Source organism: Passer domesticus, chromosome 12 (genome assembly GCF_036417665.1).
Source record: "Passer domesticus isolate bPasDom1 chromosome 12, bPasDom1.hap1, whole genome shotgun sequence".
Lineage (NCBI taxonomy): Eukaryota > Metazoa > Chordata > Aves > Passeriformes > Passeridae > Passer > Passer domesticus.
In genome coordinates, this window is record NC_087485.1 from 1,973,219 (window position 1) to 1,990,187 (window position 16,969).

General features: G+C 45.6%; 1 protein-coding gene across 1 annotated transcript; it reads left to right on the top strand.

Annotated features, from left to right (window-relative positions):
- The first annotated feature begins 240 nt into the window (after positions 1-240).
- CA5A (carbonic anhydrase 5A) lies at positions 241-13,430 on the top strand. The gene is made up of 7 exons (XM_064386288.1): positions 241-434; positions 1,462-1,659; positions 5,398-5,516; positions 6,474-6,569; positions 7,018-7,080; positions 8,349-8,504; positions 9,411-13,430. The coding sequence occupies exons 1-7, from the start codon at positions 317-319 to the stop codon at positions 9,543-9,545; spliced, it is 885 nt and encodes a 294-aa protein (XP_064242358.1). The 5' UTR covers positions 241-316; the 3' UTR covers positions 9,546-13,430.
- The last annotated feature ends 3,539 nt before the right edge of the window (positions 13,431-16,969 follow it).

Sequence of the window (16,969 nt, forward strand, 5' to 3'; positions counted from 1 at the left end):
TTGGTGTGAGGGGACACTTTTTGGGTGAGGCGATACTCTTTTTGAGGGGATGTTCTCGGTGCGAAGGAATCCCTTTTGCTGTGAAGGGCCGCGCTCGCTGTGAGGGGACGCGCTGTTGACAGGGCCACGGGGACCACCCAGAGCACGAGAAATGCCCATCCCCACCCGGCACGGAGCTGCTCCGGGGGCTGTCACAGCCGGAGCAGCCACCGAGGGCAGGCCCAGCCCGCCCCCGGGCCATGGCGGGGAGGCCGTGCCGGAAGGGGCCGCGCCGGGCCGGGCCGGGCTGGGCGGCGGCTCCGCGATCTCCGCCGCGATGCTGCCGCTGCTCCGCCGCGCTTGGGCGGCCGCCGTCACCTCTTCTTCCTCCTCGTCCTCCTCCTCACGGCGGTGCAGCCTCGGCGCCTGCTGCTCCTACCGCCTGCGAGACGCCCGTGAGTGCCGCTCTCCCTCAGCCCCCCTGCCCGCCCCGCCATCGCTGCCGGCGCCCCGCGCTGCCCAACTCTCTGTGGGAAAGGGACGCCGAGCTCTGCCCGGCTTTGTCCCCGGCTGAAACTTCAGGAAGTGACAGTGTTTTTTAAACAAAGGGAGTGTTTTGCGCCGCCTTTGCCTGAGTTGACCTCACGGAGCTCCGCGGTTTGCGCCTCACTGAGGGAAACCGGGGCGGGAGGGAAGTTTTTCGGCCACCCCTCGTGTGAGCGGTTTGAAAGTTTAATTTCCTTTCAATTGCTCCTTTAAAAGACCCTGAGCAGTGGTATTTAATGAAGTAGCCTGTGGAGTGGTGCTCGAAGCGTCACGATTTGGGGTTCGGCAGAGGCACTGTGTGCGGGTCACAGGGTGAACACAGGCAGCAGTTCTGGTTTTAAGCAGAATAAAGTCCTGTGGAAACCATTCACGTACCTGTCCTGCTTGTGCCAGTTTGAGGGACCCAAGCCACCCCAAAATTGCTGGGTTTTGGTTTGACAGGTGTGGGATCAGCAGGAGCCGTGTGCACGAAGCAGTTTGGTCAGGATCGGTGTGGTTGGGGTCAGCTCCTGCGCAGGAGCTCTTTGTGGAGTAACCCTTGTGCTTGTGTGTTCTTCTAGAGAAAGTTTTGCTTCCCAGTGGGAATTATCCCATGTTTGGAGTGCTCTCAGCTCAGCTGATGGTACTGGTGTGTAAAGAAAGCTGTAAAACAAAGCTGCCTTAAAATCTGGCAATAATAGGAAAACATTCTCTCTGGGAAATAAGGGAAGAATTTCTTTGCAGAGCATTCTGCAAAGGCAGAAGGTACTGACATGGTTCTAAGTCAAATTACTGCGCTTCCCTGTGTGGCTTTGAGTCATGCAGCTGGAATGTTTTATTTTTCTTTTGCTTTCCTGGGCACCAGCTGACTCGAATTAGCCTTTGGTGACACAGCACCTTCCCTTGCCAGAAAGTTCTGTATCCTGCATCAGCCTGACTCTGCCCCTCATCTTGCAGTGCATCCGCTGTGGCAGAGCCCGCTGACAATTCCCGGAGGCACCCGCCAGTCTCCCATCAACATCCAGTGGAGGGACAGTGTTTATGATCCCTTCCTGAAGCCTCTGAAAATCAGCTACGACCCCACCACCTGTCTTCACATCTGGAACAATGGCTACTCCTTCCTGGTGGAGTTTGATGATTCTACTGATAGATCAAGTAAGTAAAAACTCAGGGAAGAAAAAGAATCTGTTTAATGTCTCGTTAATGCTAAGAGAGGAGAAATACTTGTGTGATGCAAGACCTGATGTTGAAAATGAAAGTACAGTAAAAATGCTGGGTTTAAAGTGGAATCATGATGAAGAAATTCCATACAGACTTCACATTTACAGTGTTTTTATTACCATGGGCATTGTGCACAAATCCCCTGCTGTATGTTGAAACTCCTTTCACAAGCCTCAATGCCCTGCCTCATAGGTTTTGTAATAAACTTTACCCACACGAGTCAATCTTCAGTCATTTCTGTGTGTACCTACTCAATTTGAAACCTGATTCCCTCACTGTTCTTTATTGAAGTAATCTGCCACTTATCTTTTGTGGTGTTAATAAAGATATTTACTGCACTTGAAATAATCAGCAGCCAAATGAGTTGCAGTTGGAAACCACACAGGTTTATCTCCGTGGGGTTTTAGGGAATGAAATAACACTGAGCTCTGCCCTGGGGAGCAGGTGTGTGTGTCCCTGTTGTTTAGGGGAAGCAGGAGTGCATGGAAAATCCAACCATGCATTCCAGCAATTTCGTATGAGCAAACCTCTGACCTGAGCTGCTCAACCTTTTTAACGGCTCAATAGAGTAAAAAAAATTGACTTAAAATCCAGATATTGCTCCCAAATCCCAGATTTTCTGTCCACTGTTCCTTCTAAAAGCTGCCTTTACCAAAGGTTATTGCAGAATATGAAGGTATTTCATAAGGGTGGGTGGGCTGGTAGCTATTGGTCAGAGCTGTTGTGAAGCACAGGATTGCTCAGCTTGTCCTGCAGGGAAAAACTGAAGGACCCTGAGCAAGTTTGAACCTGTTGGATTGGAGTAATTTATGTTTTAAATGGCTGCTCACCATGAGAGCTCCTCCAGCTTCCTGAGGGATTTAGCAATGCCCTTGGGGAGGGAGCCTCCAGCACACAAACAAACACTTTGTCTTCACAACACCAACATTTGTGGTTTGTGTTTGGAAAGAGGCTGATAAAACACTGCAGCAAAAAACACTGGTGGTGGAATGCATGGAGCTTGTGTGACGTTTGGGACTCTTTTTTTTTTTTTTCTTGTTTCTAGCTGTTCACTTGGAATATCATTTCCAAGAGGGAATTATCCATTTGGAATAGGGAATATCCTTGCCCTTGCTCATTTAAGCACTGATATCATGAAGTGCTGTTTTTTTCAGTGAGGTTGGCTTAGGGGACAGACATCATTTGTTACCTCATTAGTGATTTTAATTTACTAACTTTAGATTGGCTTTGCTTTTCATTAAACAGCCTCTTGCTTTATAAGCCACACCCCACTATCTGTTAAGGATAAGATCCTGAAAAGTGTTTAGTGGAAAGGGGAACTGCCTGTAGGGGGTTCAGAAATATGCAATATTTAATTGCACAGGCACAGTTTTTGTGCAATAAAGGCAAGGCTGGAATCATCAGGCCTTTGAGACTGTTGCTCACCTCTGAAAGATCTTACCTGCTTTGTCTGTGAGACTTTCCTTGAGGTAAATTTTTCCCTGTGAACATTTGCTACCTTTTCATCATCCTCATCTTCCTTCAATGAATTAAAGTCCATGAAGGATAGGATGGCATCAATCAATCAGTGACAGGGCTCCAAAATGACACAGGAGCAACAGACAGTGAGGTGTTGCTGTGTAACCCCCAGTTTTCAGGTGCCTGCCTCTCTCCTCCACCTTTCTCTCTTCACTCTTGCTATTTCTGGTTTTTCTCACTGCCAGCTTCTGTCTAACAATCATAGAAATCCAGAGGAGAAAGCTTGGGAACAAACAAAAGCACCACAGTGGAAACAGAAGATGAGAAAGACACCCAGGATAGACAGAAATGCCTGAATCCTGAGATGGGGTTTGCAAGACTTGGGCTAAAGCTGAAGGTAGAGCAGGAGGAAGAAGAGGGTGAGGGGAAGGTATGTACAGCGTGTGGTCTGTCTGTGTGTGGTGCCACCAGAAACGAGGCTGAAACAGAGCCAGGGCTGCAAGAAACACCTGAAGTGGTTCTTGTTGTTAGAGCCCCTTAAACTTCAGTTTTGTTTTGAAATTGTCAAGGTTGTAATTTGAGGAGAAAGGCTTCCCAAGGGACTGAAGTTCCTGTTTGTTTCCTGTCACTTCCTGGTGGCCACTACAGGAACCTGAGTCTCTCCATACTGTGTCTGTGCCTAAAGTTACTTGTGAGGTAAATATTCAAGTGCATGTGTTAATAACACAAATTTGTAGTCACTTGTGAGTTTGCATCATCACATACACAGGAGTGGATCGTGTTAAAACAGAAACTTCACTTCTAAAGGCTTGGCTGTGTGACCCACATGTTTATCCCACCCCTTTTCCAGCACAGAATCCCAGCATGGTTTGGGTGGGAAGGACCTTAAAGCTGATCCCATTCCACACCCTCCACTACCCCAGGCTGCTCCAAACCCTGTCCAGCCTGGCCTTGGGCACTGCCAGGGATGGGCATTGTGATTTCCCAGTGATGGTCAGCATTGCATTCATGCCCAGAGCTCAGCAGCAGGGGGTGAAATTAATTCAATGTCACTTTGCACAGCTCTTTTTAATTTATTCCTTTTTCACAGACAGGCCTGTCTGGTAGGATTTCAAACCTGCTGGCTGGATTTCAGGAGAAGAAAAAAACAACCAAGAAAATCTCTTAATGCCACTCATTGTTTTCTCCTTAGCATGGAAGTGATTAACTTATTTCCAAAAGCAGTGTTGGGATTAGGTGCTTTATACCAAAGTTTGCTGTATAACTTTCCTATGTCCTACAGTTCAGTAAAAATCAGCAGATGCTGATAGTTTAGTGCTGGATGAACCCTTGGAAAAGCTCTTTTCCAACCTAAATGGTTCCCTGATTCCATAAGTGTTATTAGCCCTTGGGAAGCAATTAGGGTTTCTCATTTACCGGATGTTCTCATTTCATAATTAGCAAGATGACTTTGCAGGATGCTTTTGGTCCAGGTAGGAGGGAATGAGTGGAAGCAGAGAGCTGGGCATGGACTTCATTCATGTGTTTGCAGAAGGATGGGAGGCCTGAAATCAGGAGAGCAGACTGAAGTTTTACCTTTACTCATTGATGAAAAGGGCTTAAATCTTTCAGAAACTTGCCCAGTGGCAGACTGGATGTTTAAATCCTTCCTGAACAGCTTGTAGGCACAACAAAACATATTTCTGGCTGACCTTTGCTTGTGCAGCCTGGAAGCTGTGCTGGAGCAGAATAAGATGTTTGGATTTTTGCAGCTTGCAGGAGGCTTGAATGTTTGACTCCATACACTGATTTGTCTGGCAATATTTGCTTTTTGAAGTCTTGTCATGAGAAATGTCAGCATTTTTCACAGATCCTTGTAGGGATGGCATTGAATACATTTAATAGATGTGTCACTGCTGTGTCACCTGGTCAGGCAGTCCTGACACTCCTGCTCTGACAGAGGGGTGAGAACGTGACACTCATCACTGTGACTGTGCCAAACTTGGTGTCAGCTGGGAAAACATCCCCTGAGGAGACTTCACTCATCTCCAGTTTGGTGCAGAGAAAACCAGAATGTGTTTGCTTGAGTGACTTGGTCATGGCAAAGTGTAGAGAGGCACTGTTTGAGTTACTCCACCTGACACTTTTTCAGGGGCAAATTTCTTCCAAGGATTTACTTGTCTGGCCAATTCTAAATCATATTTATTAACATGTGTGTCTTGTTTTGTTTTCTAGTCATCGTTGGAGGCCCCTTGGAAAACCAGTACAGGCTAAAGCAGTTCCACTTCCACTGGGGAGCTGTCAATGACTGGGGCTCAGAGCACACAGTTGACTGTAAATTTTACCCAGCAGAGGTATGAGATGAAATCCTCAACAATGTAAATGTCTCAGGTGTCTGTGAAAACTCTCACATTGAGGAGTTGCAGTTTATTTTGAAGTGCTACAGCTCATCTGCTGTTTTATTCTATAAAAATTAAGCTCCACTGTATTTTCTGGAGAAGAACAGCCTGAAAACTGGACATTGGCCCCATTGCTGCAAGTGAAAAATCTCTTTGTTTATTCTTACTAAATTTTTCAGAGAAACAAACATATACTCTTAAAAAACATCACTTTATTTTCCGTTTGCAACTGATGAACAGTTACTAAAATAGCAAAACTTTGATGCTTAAGTAACTGCTAAGGAAGAAAACGTCAATAAAAAGGATGAAGTCAGTGAAAATGTGAAACTGTGACAGCTTTGACCACAGTTCTTTGCCAAAGGAGAAGCATTTGTCAAGTGATGATGGGTTATTTTTAAGGAGAGTTTCTCTCCTGTTGGTGTGTTCATGGTGCTGCTGCCAGCTTGGCAAGATCCTCATTAACAGGGAGGCTGTGACTAAGTTTTTGGGCTGGGGTATTCATTTATCACACAAAGCTCTCTCAGTATTGGCTGTCAGCAGTGCAGAGGAAGATTGTTGTGTGCAGGAGGATGTTCCTCAGGAGGACAGGGTGCTCTGCTCCTCCTGGGAAGAGAGGAAAGAGATGGAAAACTGAGCTTTGTCTGTGCCTTTGACCAGCATTCCTGGAGGCACACTGCCACAGACTAAATCTCTTAAATGCAGTGGGTCTTAACTATTGTTTAAAGCAAAAGAGAAAAAAGGAAGGGAAGGACCATTATTCACCAAGAGCACTTTGTTCCTCATTTCTGTGGTTTCTGAGGAGCTCCCTGCAGTGCCTCACCCTGCCAAGGAGCAAGTGCAGCCAGGATCAGGAGTCAGGTGTGGTGTCTGTGCTCTGTGCAGGGGCTGATTTCTCCCTCACTCCTCTTGCAGCTGCATTTGGTGCACTGGAATGCTGTGGAGTACCCGAGTTTTGAGGAAGCTGTGATGGAAGGGAATGGCCTGGCTGTTATTGGAGTGTTCTTAAAGGTAATTTTGTTCTGTGGGACCAGCTCTGATGAGGCCTTTGTTTGCATTCTGTTAAAGCAAATTTAGGGTAATTAAGGGAAGGCTGAGAGGGGATCCCATCAATCCCTATCAGTGTTCCCAAGGGGTGTCAGAGGATGGTGCCAGTGACAGGATGAGGAGCAATGGCCAGAAACTAAAAAAAAAAAATTCACCTCTATGTGAAGAACTTTCTGTTGAGGGTGGAACAGCTGCCCTGGGAGAATATGGAATCTCCCTGTCTGGAGACACTCCAAACCCACCTGGATGTGTTCCACCAGCTGCCTCTGCCTTGGGCTGGATGGTCTCCAGAGCTCCTTCCAACCCTGAATATCCTGTGATTGTTGTTATGCAAAAATACTAAGGCTGATAGGTAGAACTGATTGATTATTGATCAGCTTATTGATTCTCTAACCCCTCCCTGTCCCTGCAGCTGGGAGCACGGCACGAGGGGCTGCAGACCCTGGTGGATGCCCTGCCAGCAGTCAGACACAAGGTCAGTGCTCTGAGGTGTCCCACCCATTGTCACTCAGCAGGAAGAACCCTTTAAAAACCACAAAAAACCCAGGAAAACTTTCTTCCTTAAATTTTACCGGGGGGGCTGATTGACACCTTGGAAGTGGGAAAGGAAGATGATTTTTCAGGAGGAATTGGATACTTGAAGCTTTCCAAACCTCTTGAAGAAATGCTGCTCTTGAGACTGTTTCCCTTACAAGGACCTGCTTGAAGTGGGTGTTTATTTACTGTGGGATTAAGGCTTTTTGATTTTTGTCTGATCTTCGAGGAGGTTATTTGCTTTTTTGTAAACACTGGATTTTCTGCGGGAAGGAATGGGATCGTTCCTGGCAGGCTCCTGCCAGGAGAGGGAGTGCTGAGTCTGACGGAAGCATTTCTTCCTTCCCGTGCCTGTTCCCTTCTGAAAGTACATTCAAAAAACCACATCGATCTCTTCAGCTTCTAATCTCATCCAGCTGAAGTCGCTGTGCCTCTGCTTCTCACAGGAAGGAGTTTTTAAAATCCAAATAAAACAGGTTTTTATATCACAGCAGTGACAGCTCTGCCAGATAAACACCAAACATGTCAGTTCAGTGCCAGAAGGCCTCCCCAAATCTGAATGTACATCTATTGTGATAATATAATAATTTACAGCATGTGAATTTAAAAGAAATTTATCCAAGATCCCCCAGTATATCCTTAAACTCCCCCTGGAGCAATGTTTGTGTGGGAAATCCTGGGTTTTGAAGCTCCTATATTCTGTCTGATACCCGACGTGTGTGAATGAGCATTCTGGAGATGGGAATATTTGATTTAAATAAAACTTCAGTCCTCTTCCTGCTGCCTAAAATCACATGGTGAAAAGTAAAACACTTTTTGCTTGCAGTCTTTTAAGGATCTGGCACAGCTACCTAAATTTATTTCATCACTTATTCCCTCTTTTTCCTGGTTGCATCCAGCTCCCACAAAGCCTTAGGCTGTTGATCCTTCTCACTCCTTATTTCTCCTGCACTGAATTTCTAATGGCTTGTGGGGACAGCAGAAATATTTAACTTCTGTCTGCTCAGCAGCTGTCCCTTACACCTCAACCCCAGTTTTACACAAAATTTAAATAAATAAATTTAAAATAACATTATTAATATTCCCAACACCCCATTTCCCATGCACACACCACACACAGCTTTTAACCTCACTGTCAAGATCTTTTTCAGCTTTGTTGGTTTTTTCTCAAAACACCATCCTTAAACATGTTTTTTTCCTGCTGTTTAGGACACTGTGATTGAGTTTGATGTCTTTGATCCCTCGTGCCTGATCCCCTCCTGCCCTGATTACTGGACCTACGCTGGCTCCTTGACCACTCCCCCCCTCACCGAATCAGTCACATGGATCATTAAGAAGAAGCCAATCGAGGTGGATGAGGAGCAGGTAAATCTCAATTTTCCTTTCAGATCACACCTCTTGCTGCCACAGAGATGCTCAGAACCAGTTGTTTACCAGCAATTCTCTGTGAAAAGACAAAAATTCTCAGTGTTTTCAGAGATCTGTGACTTTTTCAACCCAGGATCTGGGGAGGAATCCTGGCATTAACAGCCACTAATACTGAAAGACCTAAGACCTCTCCAAGACGTTTTTCCAGCTTTATTCAACTTTGCTATCTATTCTCAAGAGTTTTAATCTTGATCTGTGATACACAATTCTGGAAGCTGCCTCTTGAAAACTTGGGGGAGTTTTAGGAACCTATTGGAATTCTCATAATTTTGCTCTCCTTAGCATGATGCAGCCTTTTTTGCAGAGGGAAGGGAAAAAGGGAAGATTTTGTGAGATGGAGATTGTTAACAGAGAACTGCAGGCACTGTGGCATTCCTTTAAATTGAAATTTTTCCAGTTTTTTCTTGGCTTTTTACTCTCATAGCAGTGACTTACCATTGGAATGGCCTTGTGAGCATTAAAAGCTGATCTCCTGCTGCTTTATTTTAATCCCAGTTATAAACCAGTGAGAGAACAGCCTGGGGGTTGTTGGGGTTCCCTCTTTTCTGGGCGCCAGGGAGGCTGTAAATGGAGGTTGGATGAAGTATTGGGGTGGAAATCTCTCTCTCAGGTGTGCCACATTTGGGGTTTAATTTCCCTGAGGCTAGCAGTGACTGATAATCCTTCCATGCTGGTGTGCATAACGGGACAATCTCTACCAGCAGATGTGGGTGCTGAAACCCCTCAGAACACAAACCTTGCTTTTACCCCCCTCTCCGAGAAGAACCTCTTGTCCTTTGCCACGAATTCCCAAAGTGGGGGGGTTCCTGGGCAGTGACTGGAGTGGCCCTTTGTGGTTCCCAGCTGGAGGCCTTCCGGACGCTGCTGTTCACGTCGGACGGGGAGGAGGAGAGGAGGATGGTGGACAACTTCCGCCCGCTGCAGCCGCTCATGGACCGCACCGTGCGCTCGTCCTTCCGCCCCCAGCTCAGCCCCTAGCTGGCCAGCATTTCCAGCATTTCCCCTTCTCTCCATGCCCTCCCACTGCCAGTGCTCCTCGGGAAGCCGTGGGTTTTTTTAGTGTTTTTTTTTAAAGACATGAGTGATATTAACCCTTAACGAATTGTTCTGAGGCAGGGGGTCAAGAAGGAGTTATTAAGACAGTTAAAAATAAGGGCAGGAGAGCTCGTCCCCTGCTCCTTCTTTGAATTGTTCTGTGTTTCTTCAGATGCTCTTTCAGTGCCTTGCATGAATTAATAATCCTGGGTAAAAATTGTTGAGAAGGAGGAAGTGGGAAGAAAAGAAAAATATCAGTACTTTGATATCGGTACAGGACTGATCAGATCCTTTTGGGGAATTGTTTGATGTCTGGGAAGAGAGCTGGAAGGGAACCAGTTTGTCTCAGAGACATTTTACCTTCTTCCTTTCTCCTTGGATGGGAGGAGAAGGACAAAGATGACTTCCAGGATCTCTTTCCATTCTGTTTGCTGTACATTCCATGTTTGATGTGGGTGCCACAGAACGCCCACTGTAAGGACACCAGGAGCCAGAAGACTTTTTCTAAAACCTTTTAACAACTCTAGAAGCTTTAGCAGCTTTTGTTTTCTGTGTTAATAATCTATCAGGAGAAGGGAGGAGATGAGAAATCACCAGTACCTCAAGACTGGCAAGATCAGCAAATTAGGTGAAAATGTTCAATTGATCCCAGGAAACTGATCACATCAAAGGAAAGCAAGATTAGATAAGGCCCAGATGACCCTTCCAGTGGGATTAGGAGGGCAAAAACCCAAACCAATTCCTCAAACCAGTGCTAGGAGAGTGTGGACAAAACACAGCACTGAGAAAGGGCTTTTATTTCAGTAACTCTGAGAGCACCAGTGCTCTCTTCAAAGTTTTGCCTTGAGATGTATTTTCCTGTAAAAACACTTACCCAGCTTCAGGAGCAGTGGGGACCAGTTAGTTTTTATTGCACCTTGTGGTAGCAAGGTCCAGTGGGGGTTGGAATTGATTCGTGGACCAAGCAGAGCTGCCAGCTCTGAGCCTTTCCCAGGAGCTGTGATCCAGCAGCCCCAGGGATCACTGACCTCTCACATCCTACCAAACCTAATTTTCTGTCAGGCACCTTTCTCTCTGGCCCTTTGTGCTCTGCTGTATTTAGCAGATTAAATTCCTGCTCCAGATTTCTGATGAGGAGCAGCTCTGTCTGTGAACTCCCTGTGTCATCTCCATGGGTCCAGTGTCTTTCCTCCCTCTGATTCCTGGTGGGATTGAGTGAAACCAGGACCTGGCTTGGCAATGCTGAATCCAGACCTTTCCAATTGGTACTTTGGTTTTTTTGAAGTCCAAGTATTCAGTTTCAAAGCACCTTAACACTTTTCAGTGTGACCCTGATGATTTTAAGGGTTTGAGATGATCTCGTTGAAGCAGTTGAGTGCCCAGATCCTGCCTTTCCTTTCTCAGTAGCTCTACCTCAGGCTGTGTTCTGGTGCCACAGTTGTGCCTTTGTCCCCTGCATTGTGGTCACTTCAATTGAGTGGCTCTGGGTGCTGAAAGGGAGGAAATCTCCCTCCATCCCAGTGCAGGACATTTTTCCTGTTGGGAATTCAGTGGAGCTCTGTGATTTCAGCACTTCCCCCAAGCCCTCCCTGCCTGGGGGAACATTTCCATTCTGGTTGTGCCCTCTCCCTTTGGATGGGGCTGGGATTATCCTGGGGTTGTGGAAGGTGTCCCTGCCATGGCAGGGGTGGTGCTGGATGAGTTTTCACGTCCCTTCCCTCCCAAACCATTCCATGATTTTCTCATTCCATGATCTCATTTGAACTCTGCAGGCTTTGCCATCATCACACAGATTTTTAGCTACAAAACCATATCAGTGATGATTTTGCTGGAGAATGAAACATTCCAAAACAAAGCTGGAAGGAATATTTACAGTTCTGGGAACAGGAAAAATAATTATTTTACTTTTTGCCTGAATATATATTATAATTATGATCCTGTCATGAAGTTTGAGATATTTATTCAGTGCTGTTCTTGCAGACACTTTCTGAGGAGGACCCTGGAGTAAGGTGGCAGCAGCTCAGATATTTTCTACTCATTAATAGAAAAAATTGTAATACAAAGACATTTTAATGTTGCTTTTTATTTAAAACCAGAGCTGCCCCAGCAGCACTGAAGTGTAGGTGCATCAATCTCCTTATCATTTATGAATGGATCTTTTTAAAAGCTTTTGTAAATGCTCAGTTTTTAAATTGCTTATGTAATTTAAACTGAGTTTTTGGATTTCTCTGATCCACTGAGAAGAATCACTAGTTGATCCAGCTTTCCCAACAAACCCAAAAACCAGATTATTTTAGGGAGCTGCCAGGGTTTAACTGTTTAACTCCAGCTGCTCTGGAACTCTGTAGCAGCCTCACAGCCACTGAGTTCTCCATGGTTTGCTCCTCTCAATCGTGTTTTCCTCCTGGATGTGTAAATCCCTTTTGAACCACCCTTCATCCATCAGAGGGAATGTGGGATATTCCCTTCCCAGTGATCCAGTTCAAGTTCTCACAGAGATTTATTTGAAGTTCTCACAGAGATTTACTTTGTTCAAGTATTGCCATGGAAGCTTTGGTAGAGAACAGTGAATTACCCAGTGATGCAGTTAAACTGTGTCCATATTTCCATCAAATCACACCTATTTTTACTGACAGAAAATGAAGAAAGTCCAATTTCAGCACTGATCACTTCAAATACCTGGAAACAGGGTTACAAAAAAAAGTTTTACAGGGGTTTTACATTTTGCTGTTTCTTCTTTGAGCCCTGCATTTATGTGTAGTGTTTTAGCATCTCCTAAAGGCAGGCAGGAGCTCAGCTGCAGGGCAGACTGTTGGAATTCATCTGGAAATGAACACACTGAGGTTGGTTTGTTTGTTTTCAGTTCTAACTTTCCTGTTACAATGACTTTATTTACCTTATGAATGTAAACTTTAGAAAAATAATTGTGTTTAAATCAAGAGATGGGATAGAATTCCTGTGCCTTATTCTCTCAGATCTGTGTGGAAAAAATGATTTGATTGTTGGGTTAGAGCTGATTTTGCACAATCAAGTTAAAAAGGAATCTTTGGGCTCTTTTGGGTGGCACAATACAAAAGGGCCAAAGCACATATTTCTATTTTCCTTGCATAAGAGTCACTTTATTAGTAAATACTGCCCTGGGAGGCATTCCTGGGGCAGCAAGTCCCAGGAATTAAAGACTGTCACAGGAGTGATTCTGGGACAACTCCCTGCAAAGGGAGGAGGAGGTTTGGAGGTCTGGGCTGGTCTGATGCCAGCTGCCTTTCAGGATTCCTCTGAAATGCTGCTCTCACCTTGTCCTGGGTGACTTCACAGTGGGGACAACTTCCTGTGGTGTTGGAATGCTTGATCCCCGTTCCTGCATTCCAGAACTTTCACTCTTCACGTGTTCCTGGGCACTTTTGTGCTGCCTTTTCTGTCAGGGATGACAGGAGGGTCTCCTCTGGCTTTGGAAGCTGCAGAATTGGAGTTTGCTTTGACCTCCACAGGGTTTTAGAGGACTGGAATTCTGCTTTGGATGAAGGGTCCCCTCATGCCTTAATTTGGGATGTTTTAACTTGTATTTCCTGGCACATCTTGGCTTTTTTTTGGTCTTTGTGCATCTCATTTTTGTGGCCTTTATGATGTTGTGTGTTTAATGTGTGTTACCTGCCTGACCATAACTGAAATCACTGTCTGCAGACAACACCTGGAACAGGGAATGCTTTATGTTTTCCTGGGATGCAGGCCCTTCCCCAGAGTTTTCCCCTGATGTATAGAACCCTTCAGCTGCTGCATTTTACACTGTTACATTAGTGTGCAACTACAATAAAGGAACAGAGAAACCCATGCCTGTATCTCGTTGTGTAATTAAGCTTTTCAAGTAAAAAAAAAATCAGATTTCCTGTCAGGAAAGCTTAGAACTCCTCTTTGGGAATGCCCCAGTTCATTAGGAGCAGAGTCTGATCAGCTGTCAGATGTTCTGTGATACTTCCAAGCTCTGAAAGACTGCTGAGCTGTGTTAGAATGAAAGCACAAAGAGCTCTCTGTGCTGCTGATGGGTATCCCATGATTGATCACAGCCAGCCAGATGCCACAGGCCATCTCCAGCAGCATTCCAGGCTTCCAGGACCTTTCCTGAACTCCTTCACTGGACACTGCCCATTCAGCTGGACCTGTCAGCTGAGCTCCTTGAAATGAAACTGAGCCTTGGGCTGTGTGCTGTGACTCAGCTGGTGCTTGTGGCTGCAAAAATGCTGTCTAAAAACCCCTTTAAGTCGATTAAGTTACTGATACAAATTAAAAGTTGATCTAAGAGAGCGGATTTAGATTAGATATTGGGAAGGAATTGTTCCCTGTGAGGGTGGGAGGCCCTCACTCTGTGCCCAGAGCAGCTGTGGCTGCTCCATCCCTGGCAGTGCCCAAGGCCAGGCTGGGCAGGGCTTGGAGCACCCTGGGACAGTGGAAGGTGGCAGGGTTGGAACTGGATGAGCTTTAATGTCTCTTCATCCCAAAGCATCCCATGATTCCATGAACTTTGGGTGAAATAAGTGTTAACTTGTCTGACAGCTGAACCACGCTTGGAGTCCAGCTGTCACCCAGGCAGGTTTTGTTTAGCTGGATTAATTCAAAGATGTTTCTTTTGATAGGAAAAACAGGAGATTCCATTCCGGGTTAAGGAATCCCCCTAAAATAATTGTAAGTTATGTTTCTAGAAGGTTCCCCAAGTGTGCTGGTGGGTGGGCAGCCCATTTTCTTCTGGACAAAGAGTGGCCTGGGTTAGGAGCGAGGCCAGCTCTGCTCTTGTGACCATTTAATGGTTCTAGAAGCTGCCACCGCTTCCATTAACGCAGGAAAAGCAGCTCTGAGGTCTTTATCAGCACAGCTGAGGTGTTTGCTGAAGAAATGGGGGATTTATGCCAGCAGGATCAAGGCAGCTTTTCCAAATAACTGGTTCAAAACATCCCCATCCCTCCTCACAAATGGCCCATTTGCTCCTGCTCCTGCTCATTGTTTGTGCTTCTGACAAATCCTTCCTTCCCTCCTCCTTTTTGATGTGCCAAACTCTGAGTGTTAGCACATGGAGAGCTGATTGGATAATCAAATAGTCTTCAAAGATCCTGCGGAAGACCTCGGGGGCCTGAGGAGAGGTAATGCTCAGGGCCGGGCTGATAACAACCCCGCCACTGGCAGGTGCTTTGAAGATATCGGCTCTGGGAACACACCCCAGTGCCAGGCTGCTGTTTTCTCAGGAATACAAATGGAAAAACAGTTGCAAAATGAACCCCATGCAATAATTTGCAATAGAGTCAAGCACGAGGTTGGCTCGGAACAGGGCAGTTCAGTGGCTGCTGTCCCATGGCCTCTGGAGCCTGGCATTTCCAGTCCTCAGCTGTGAGCAATTCCCCTTTGGAAGAGTTAGAACAGGATAACTCTGTCCCATTCTTGTGGGAGCTCATGGAAATGTCTGTGTGGGTTCATAGCAGGTGTAAAATGCCCATGGTGGGATTCTTGGGGCCAGGAATTTGACTTGATCCCTGTGGGTCCCTTCCAGCTCAGGACATCCTGGTTCTAGGTCATTACTGGCCTTGAGGAGCTTGGCCTGGAGCACTGGAGAAGTAAATCCTTTGATAAATGATTTTATTCCCTCAAATATATAACTGAGTTTGAGTATTCATCCGGAAACACCTGAAGCAAATACTTAATTTCAATCCCAGTCCTGTCTGCTGCATCCTGATGTAACAAGGCTGACACAGGGATAATCCCATTTGTTGTAAGTATCTGGTTCTTTCCCTGATTTCATGGTCCTGGGAGAAATCATGAAATGCAGTAACAAAAATGGCCGGTAATGGTAAACTAGTAAAGTAAAAAAGGCTTTTGAGGTTTCAGAAAACCTGTGATAAATGTTTTGTTGTTTATTTTTAATTAATTATCAGAGTCTTTTCAGTCTCTTCAGGATCCCATTTGTCCTTGAAAACTGGAGGAACGTGCTTAGTGCCAAGGTAATTTCTGGTTTTGCTCTCTTCTACAATTTGGATGTTTACCTAAAGCCAGCAGCAGGTTTTTGAGCTCCTGAGCAGCCACTAGATGTCAGGTTTGGACTAGTGCTCCAAGGATTGGGCTGGTTGGGACTCTGCAATGGCTGGAAGTGGTCGTGGTGGAAATGAAATGTAACTGAAATGTGCCCTTTCCCCCCCAGAATGTCCATCTCACGTTTCCCTGGAATTCTCTTGGAGAAAACCTTCCAGCCCACCTCCTGCCTGCCTGAACTGTGCTCAGAGGGGCTCCAGGGGGATGGACCAGCCTTGGGTCTGGAGCTCGGGCACCACTCCTGGTGTGACAGCACTGCCTGGGAGGCAGCTCCTCACAGGTACCCCTTCCACCCCCACAGGGAATGTTTGAATCAGAGCTTCCAGGCTGGAGCCTCTGAGCTCCTCTCCTCCCTCCAGGGAATCTGAATTTACTGAGGAATTGGCTCCTTGGGAGTTATTGTATTATCCTACTGAACTGATTCTCCTTGGATGCAGAACCTCTGCCTTCAGTGAGGCACACGTTGCTTTTTTGCCTGCACGGCTGCCAGATGGCTGAATGATTTTACATTTTCCTTTCACAAACAAGCATTTTGGTGCCTTTGCCATCTGTCAGATTTGAGATTGGTGACTCATTAATGTTTCAGAGAAGCCTTTTTGGCGATTTTGGTGTCTGCCAGGAGGGGCTGGTTCCCGCAGCGCCTCTGCAGAGGTGCAGCTGATGCAGCACCGGGGCCTCGCCCTGTGCTGTGAGCTGGGATGGAAAAGCACGGCAGGATGGGGCTGGGGGAGCTGGGACAGGCAGGATATACATACACACACATGTGTATATCATACATACACGTGTGTGTATCCTGTATATCATACACACATGTATGTATATCCTGTATGTCCTGTATGTCATACATACACATGTGTATACCCTGTATATCATACACACACATCTGTATGTCAAACATACACACCTGAATATCCTGTATGTCATACATACACGTGTGTATATCCTGTATATCATACATACATGTATGTATATACTGTATATTTTACATACATGTGTGTATATTCTGTATATCATACATACACATCTGAATATCCTGTATATCATACATACATGTGTATACCCTGTATATCATACATACACATCTGTATGTCAAACATACACATCTGAATATCCTTTATATCATACATACACGTGTGTATATCCTGTATGTCACATATATGTGCATGTATATCCTGTATATCATACATACATGTGTGTATGTCCTGTATATCATACATACATGTCTGTATATCCTATATGTCATATAGATGTGCATGTATATCCTGTATATCATACATACATGTGTGTATATCCTATAT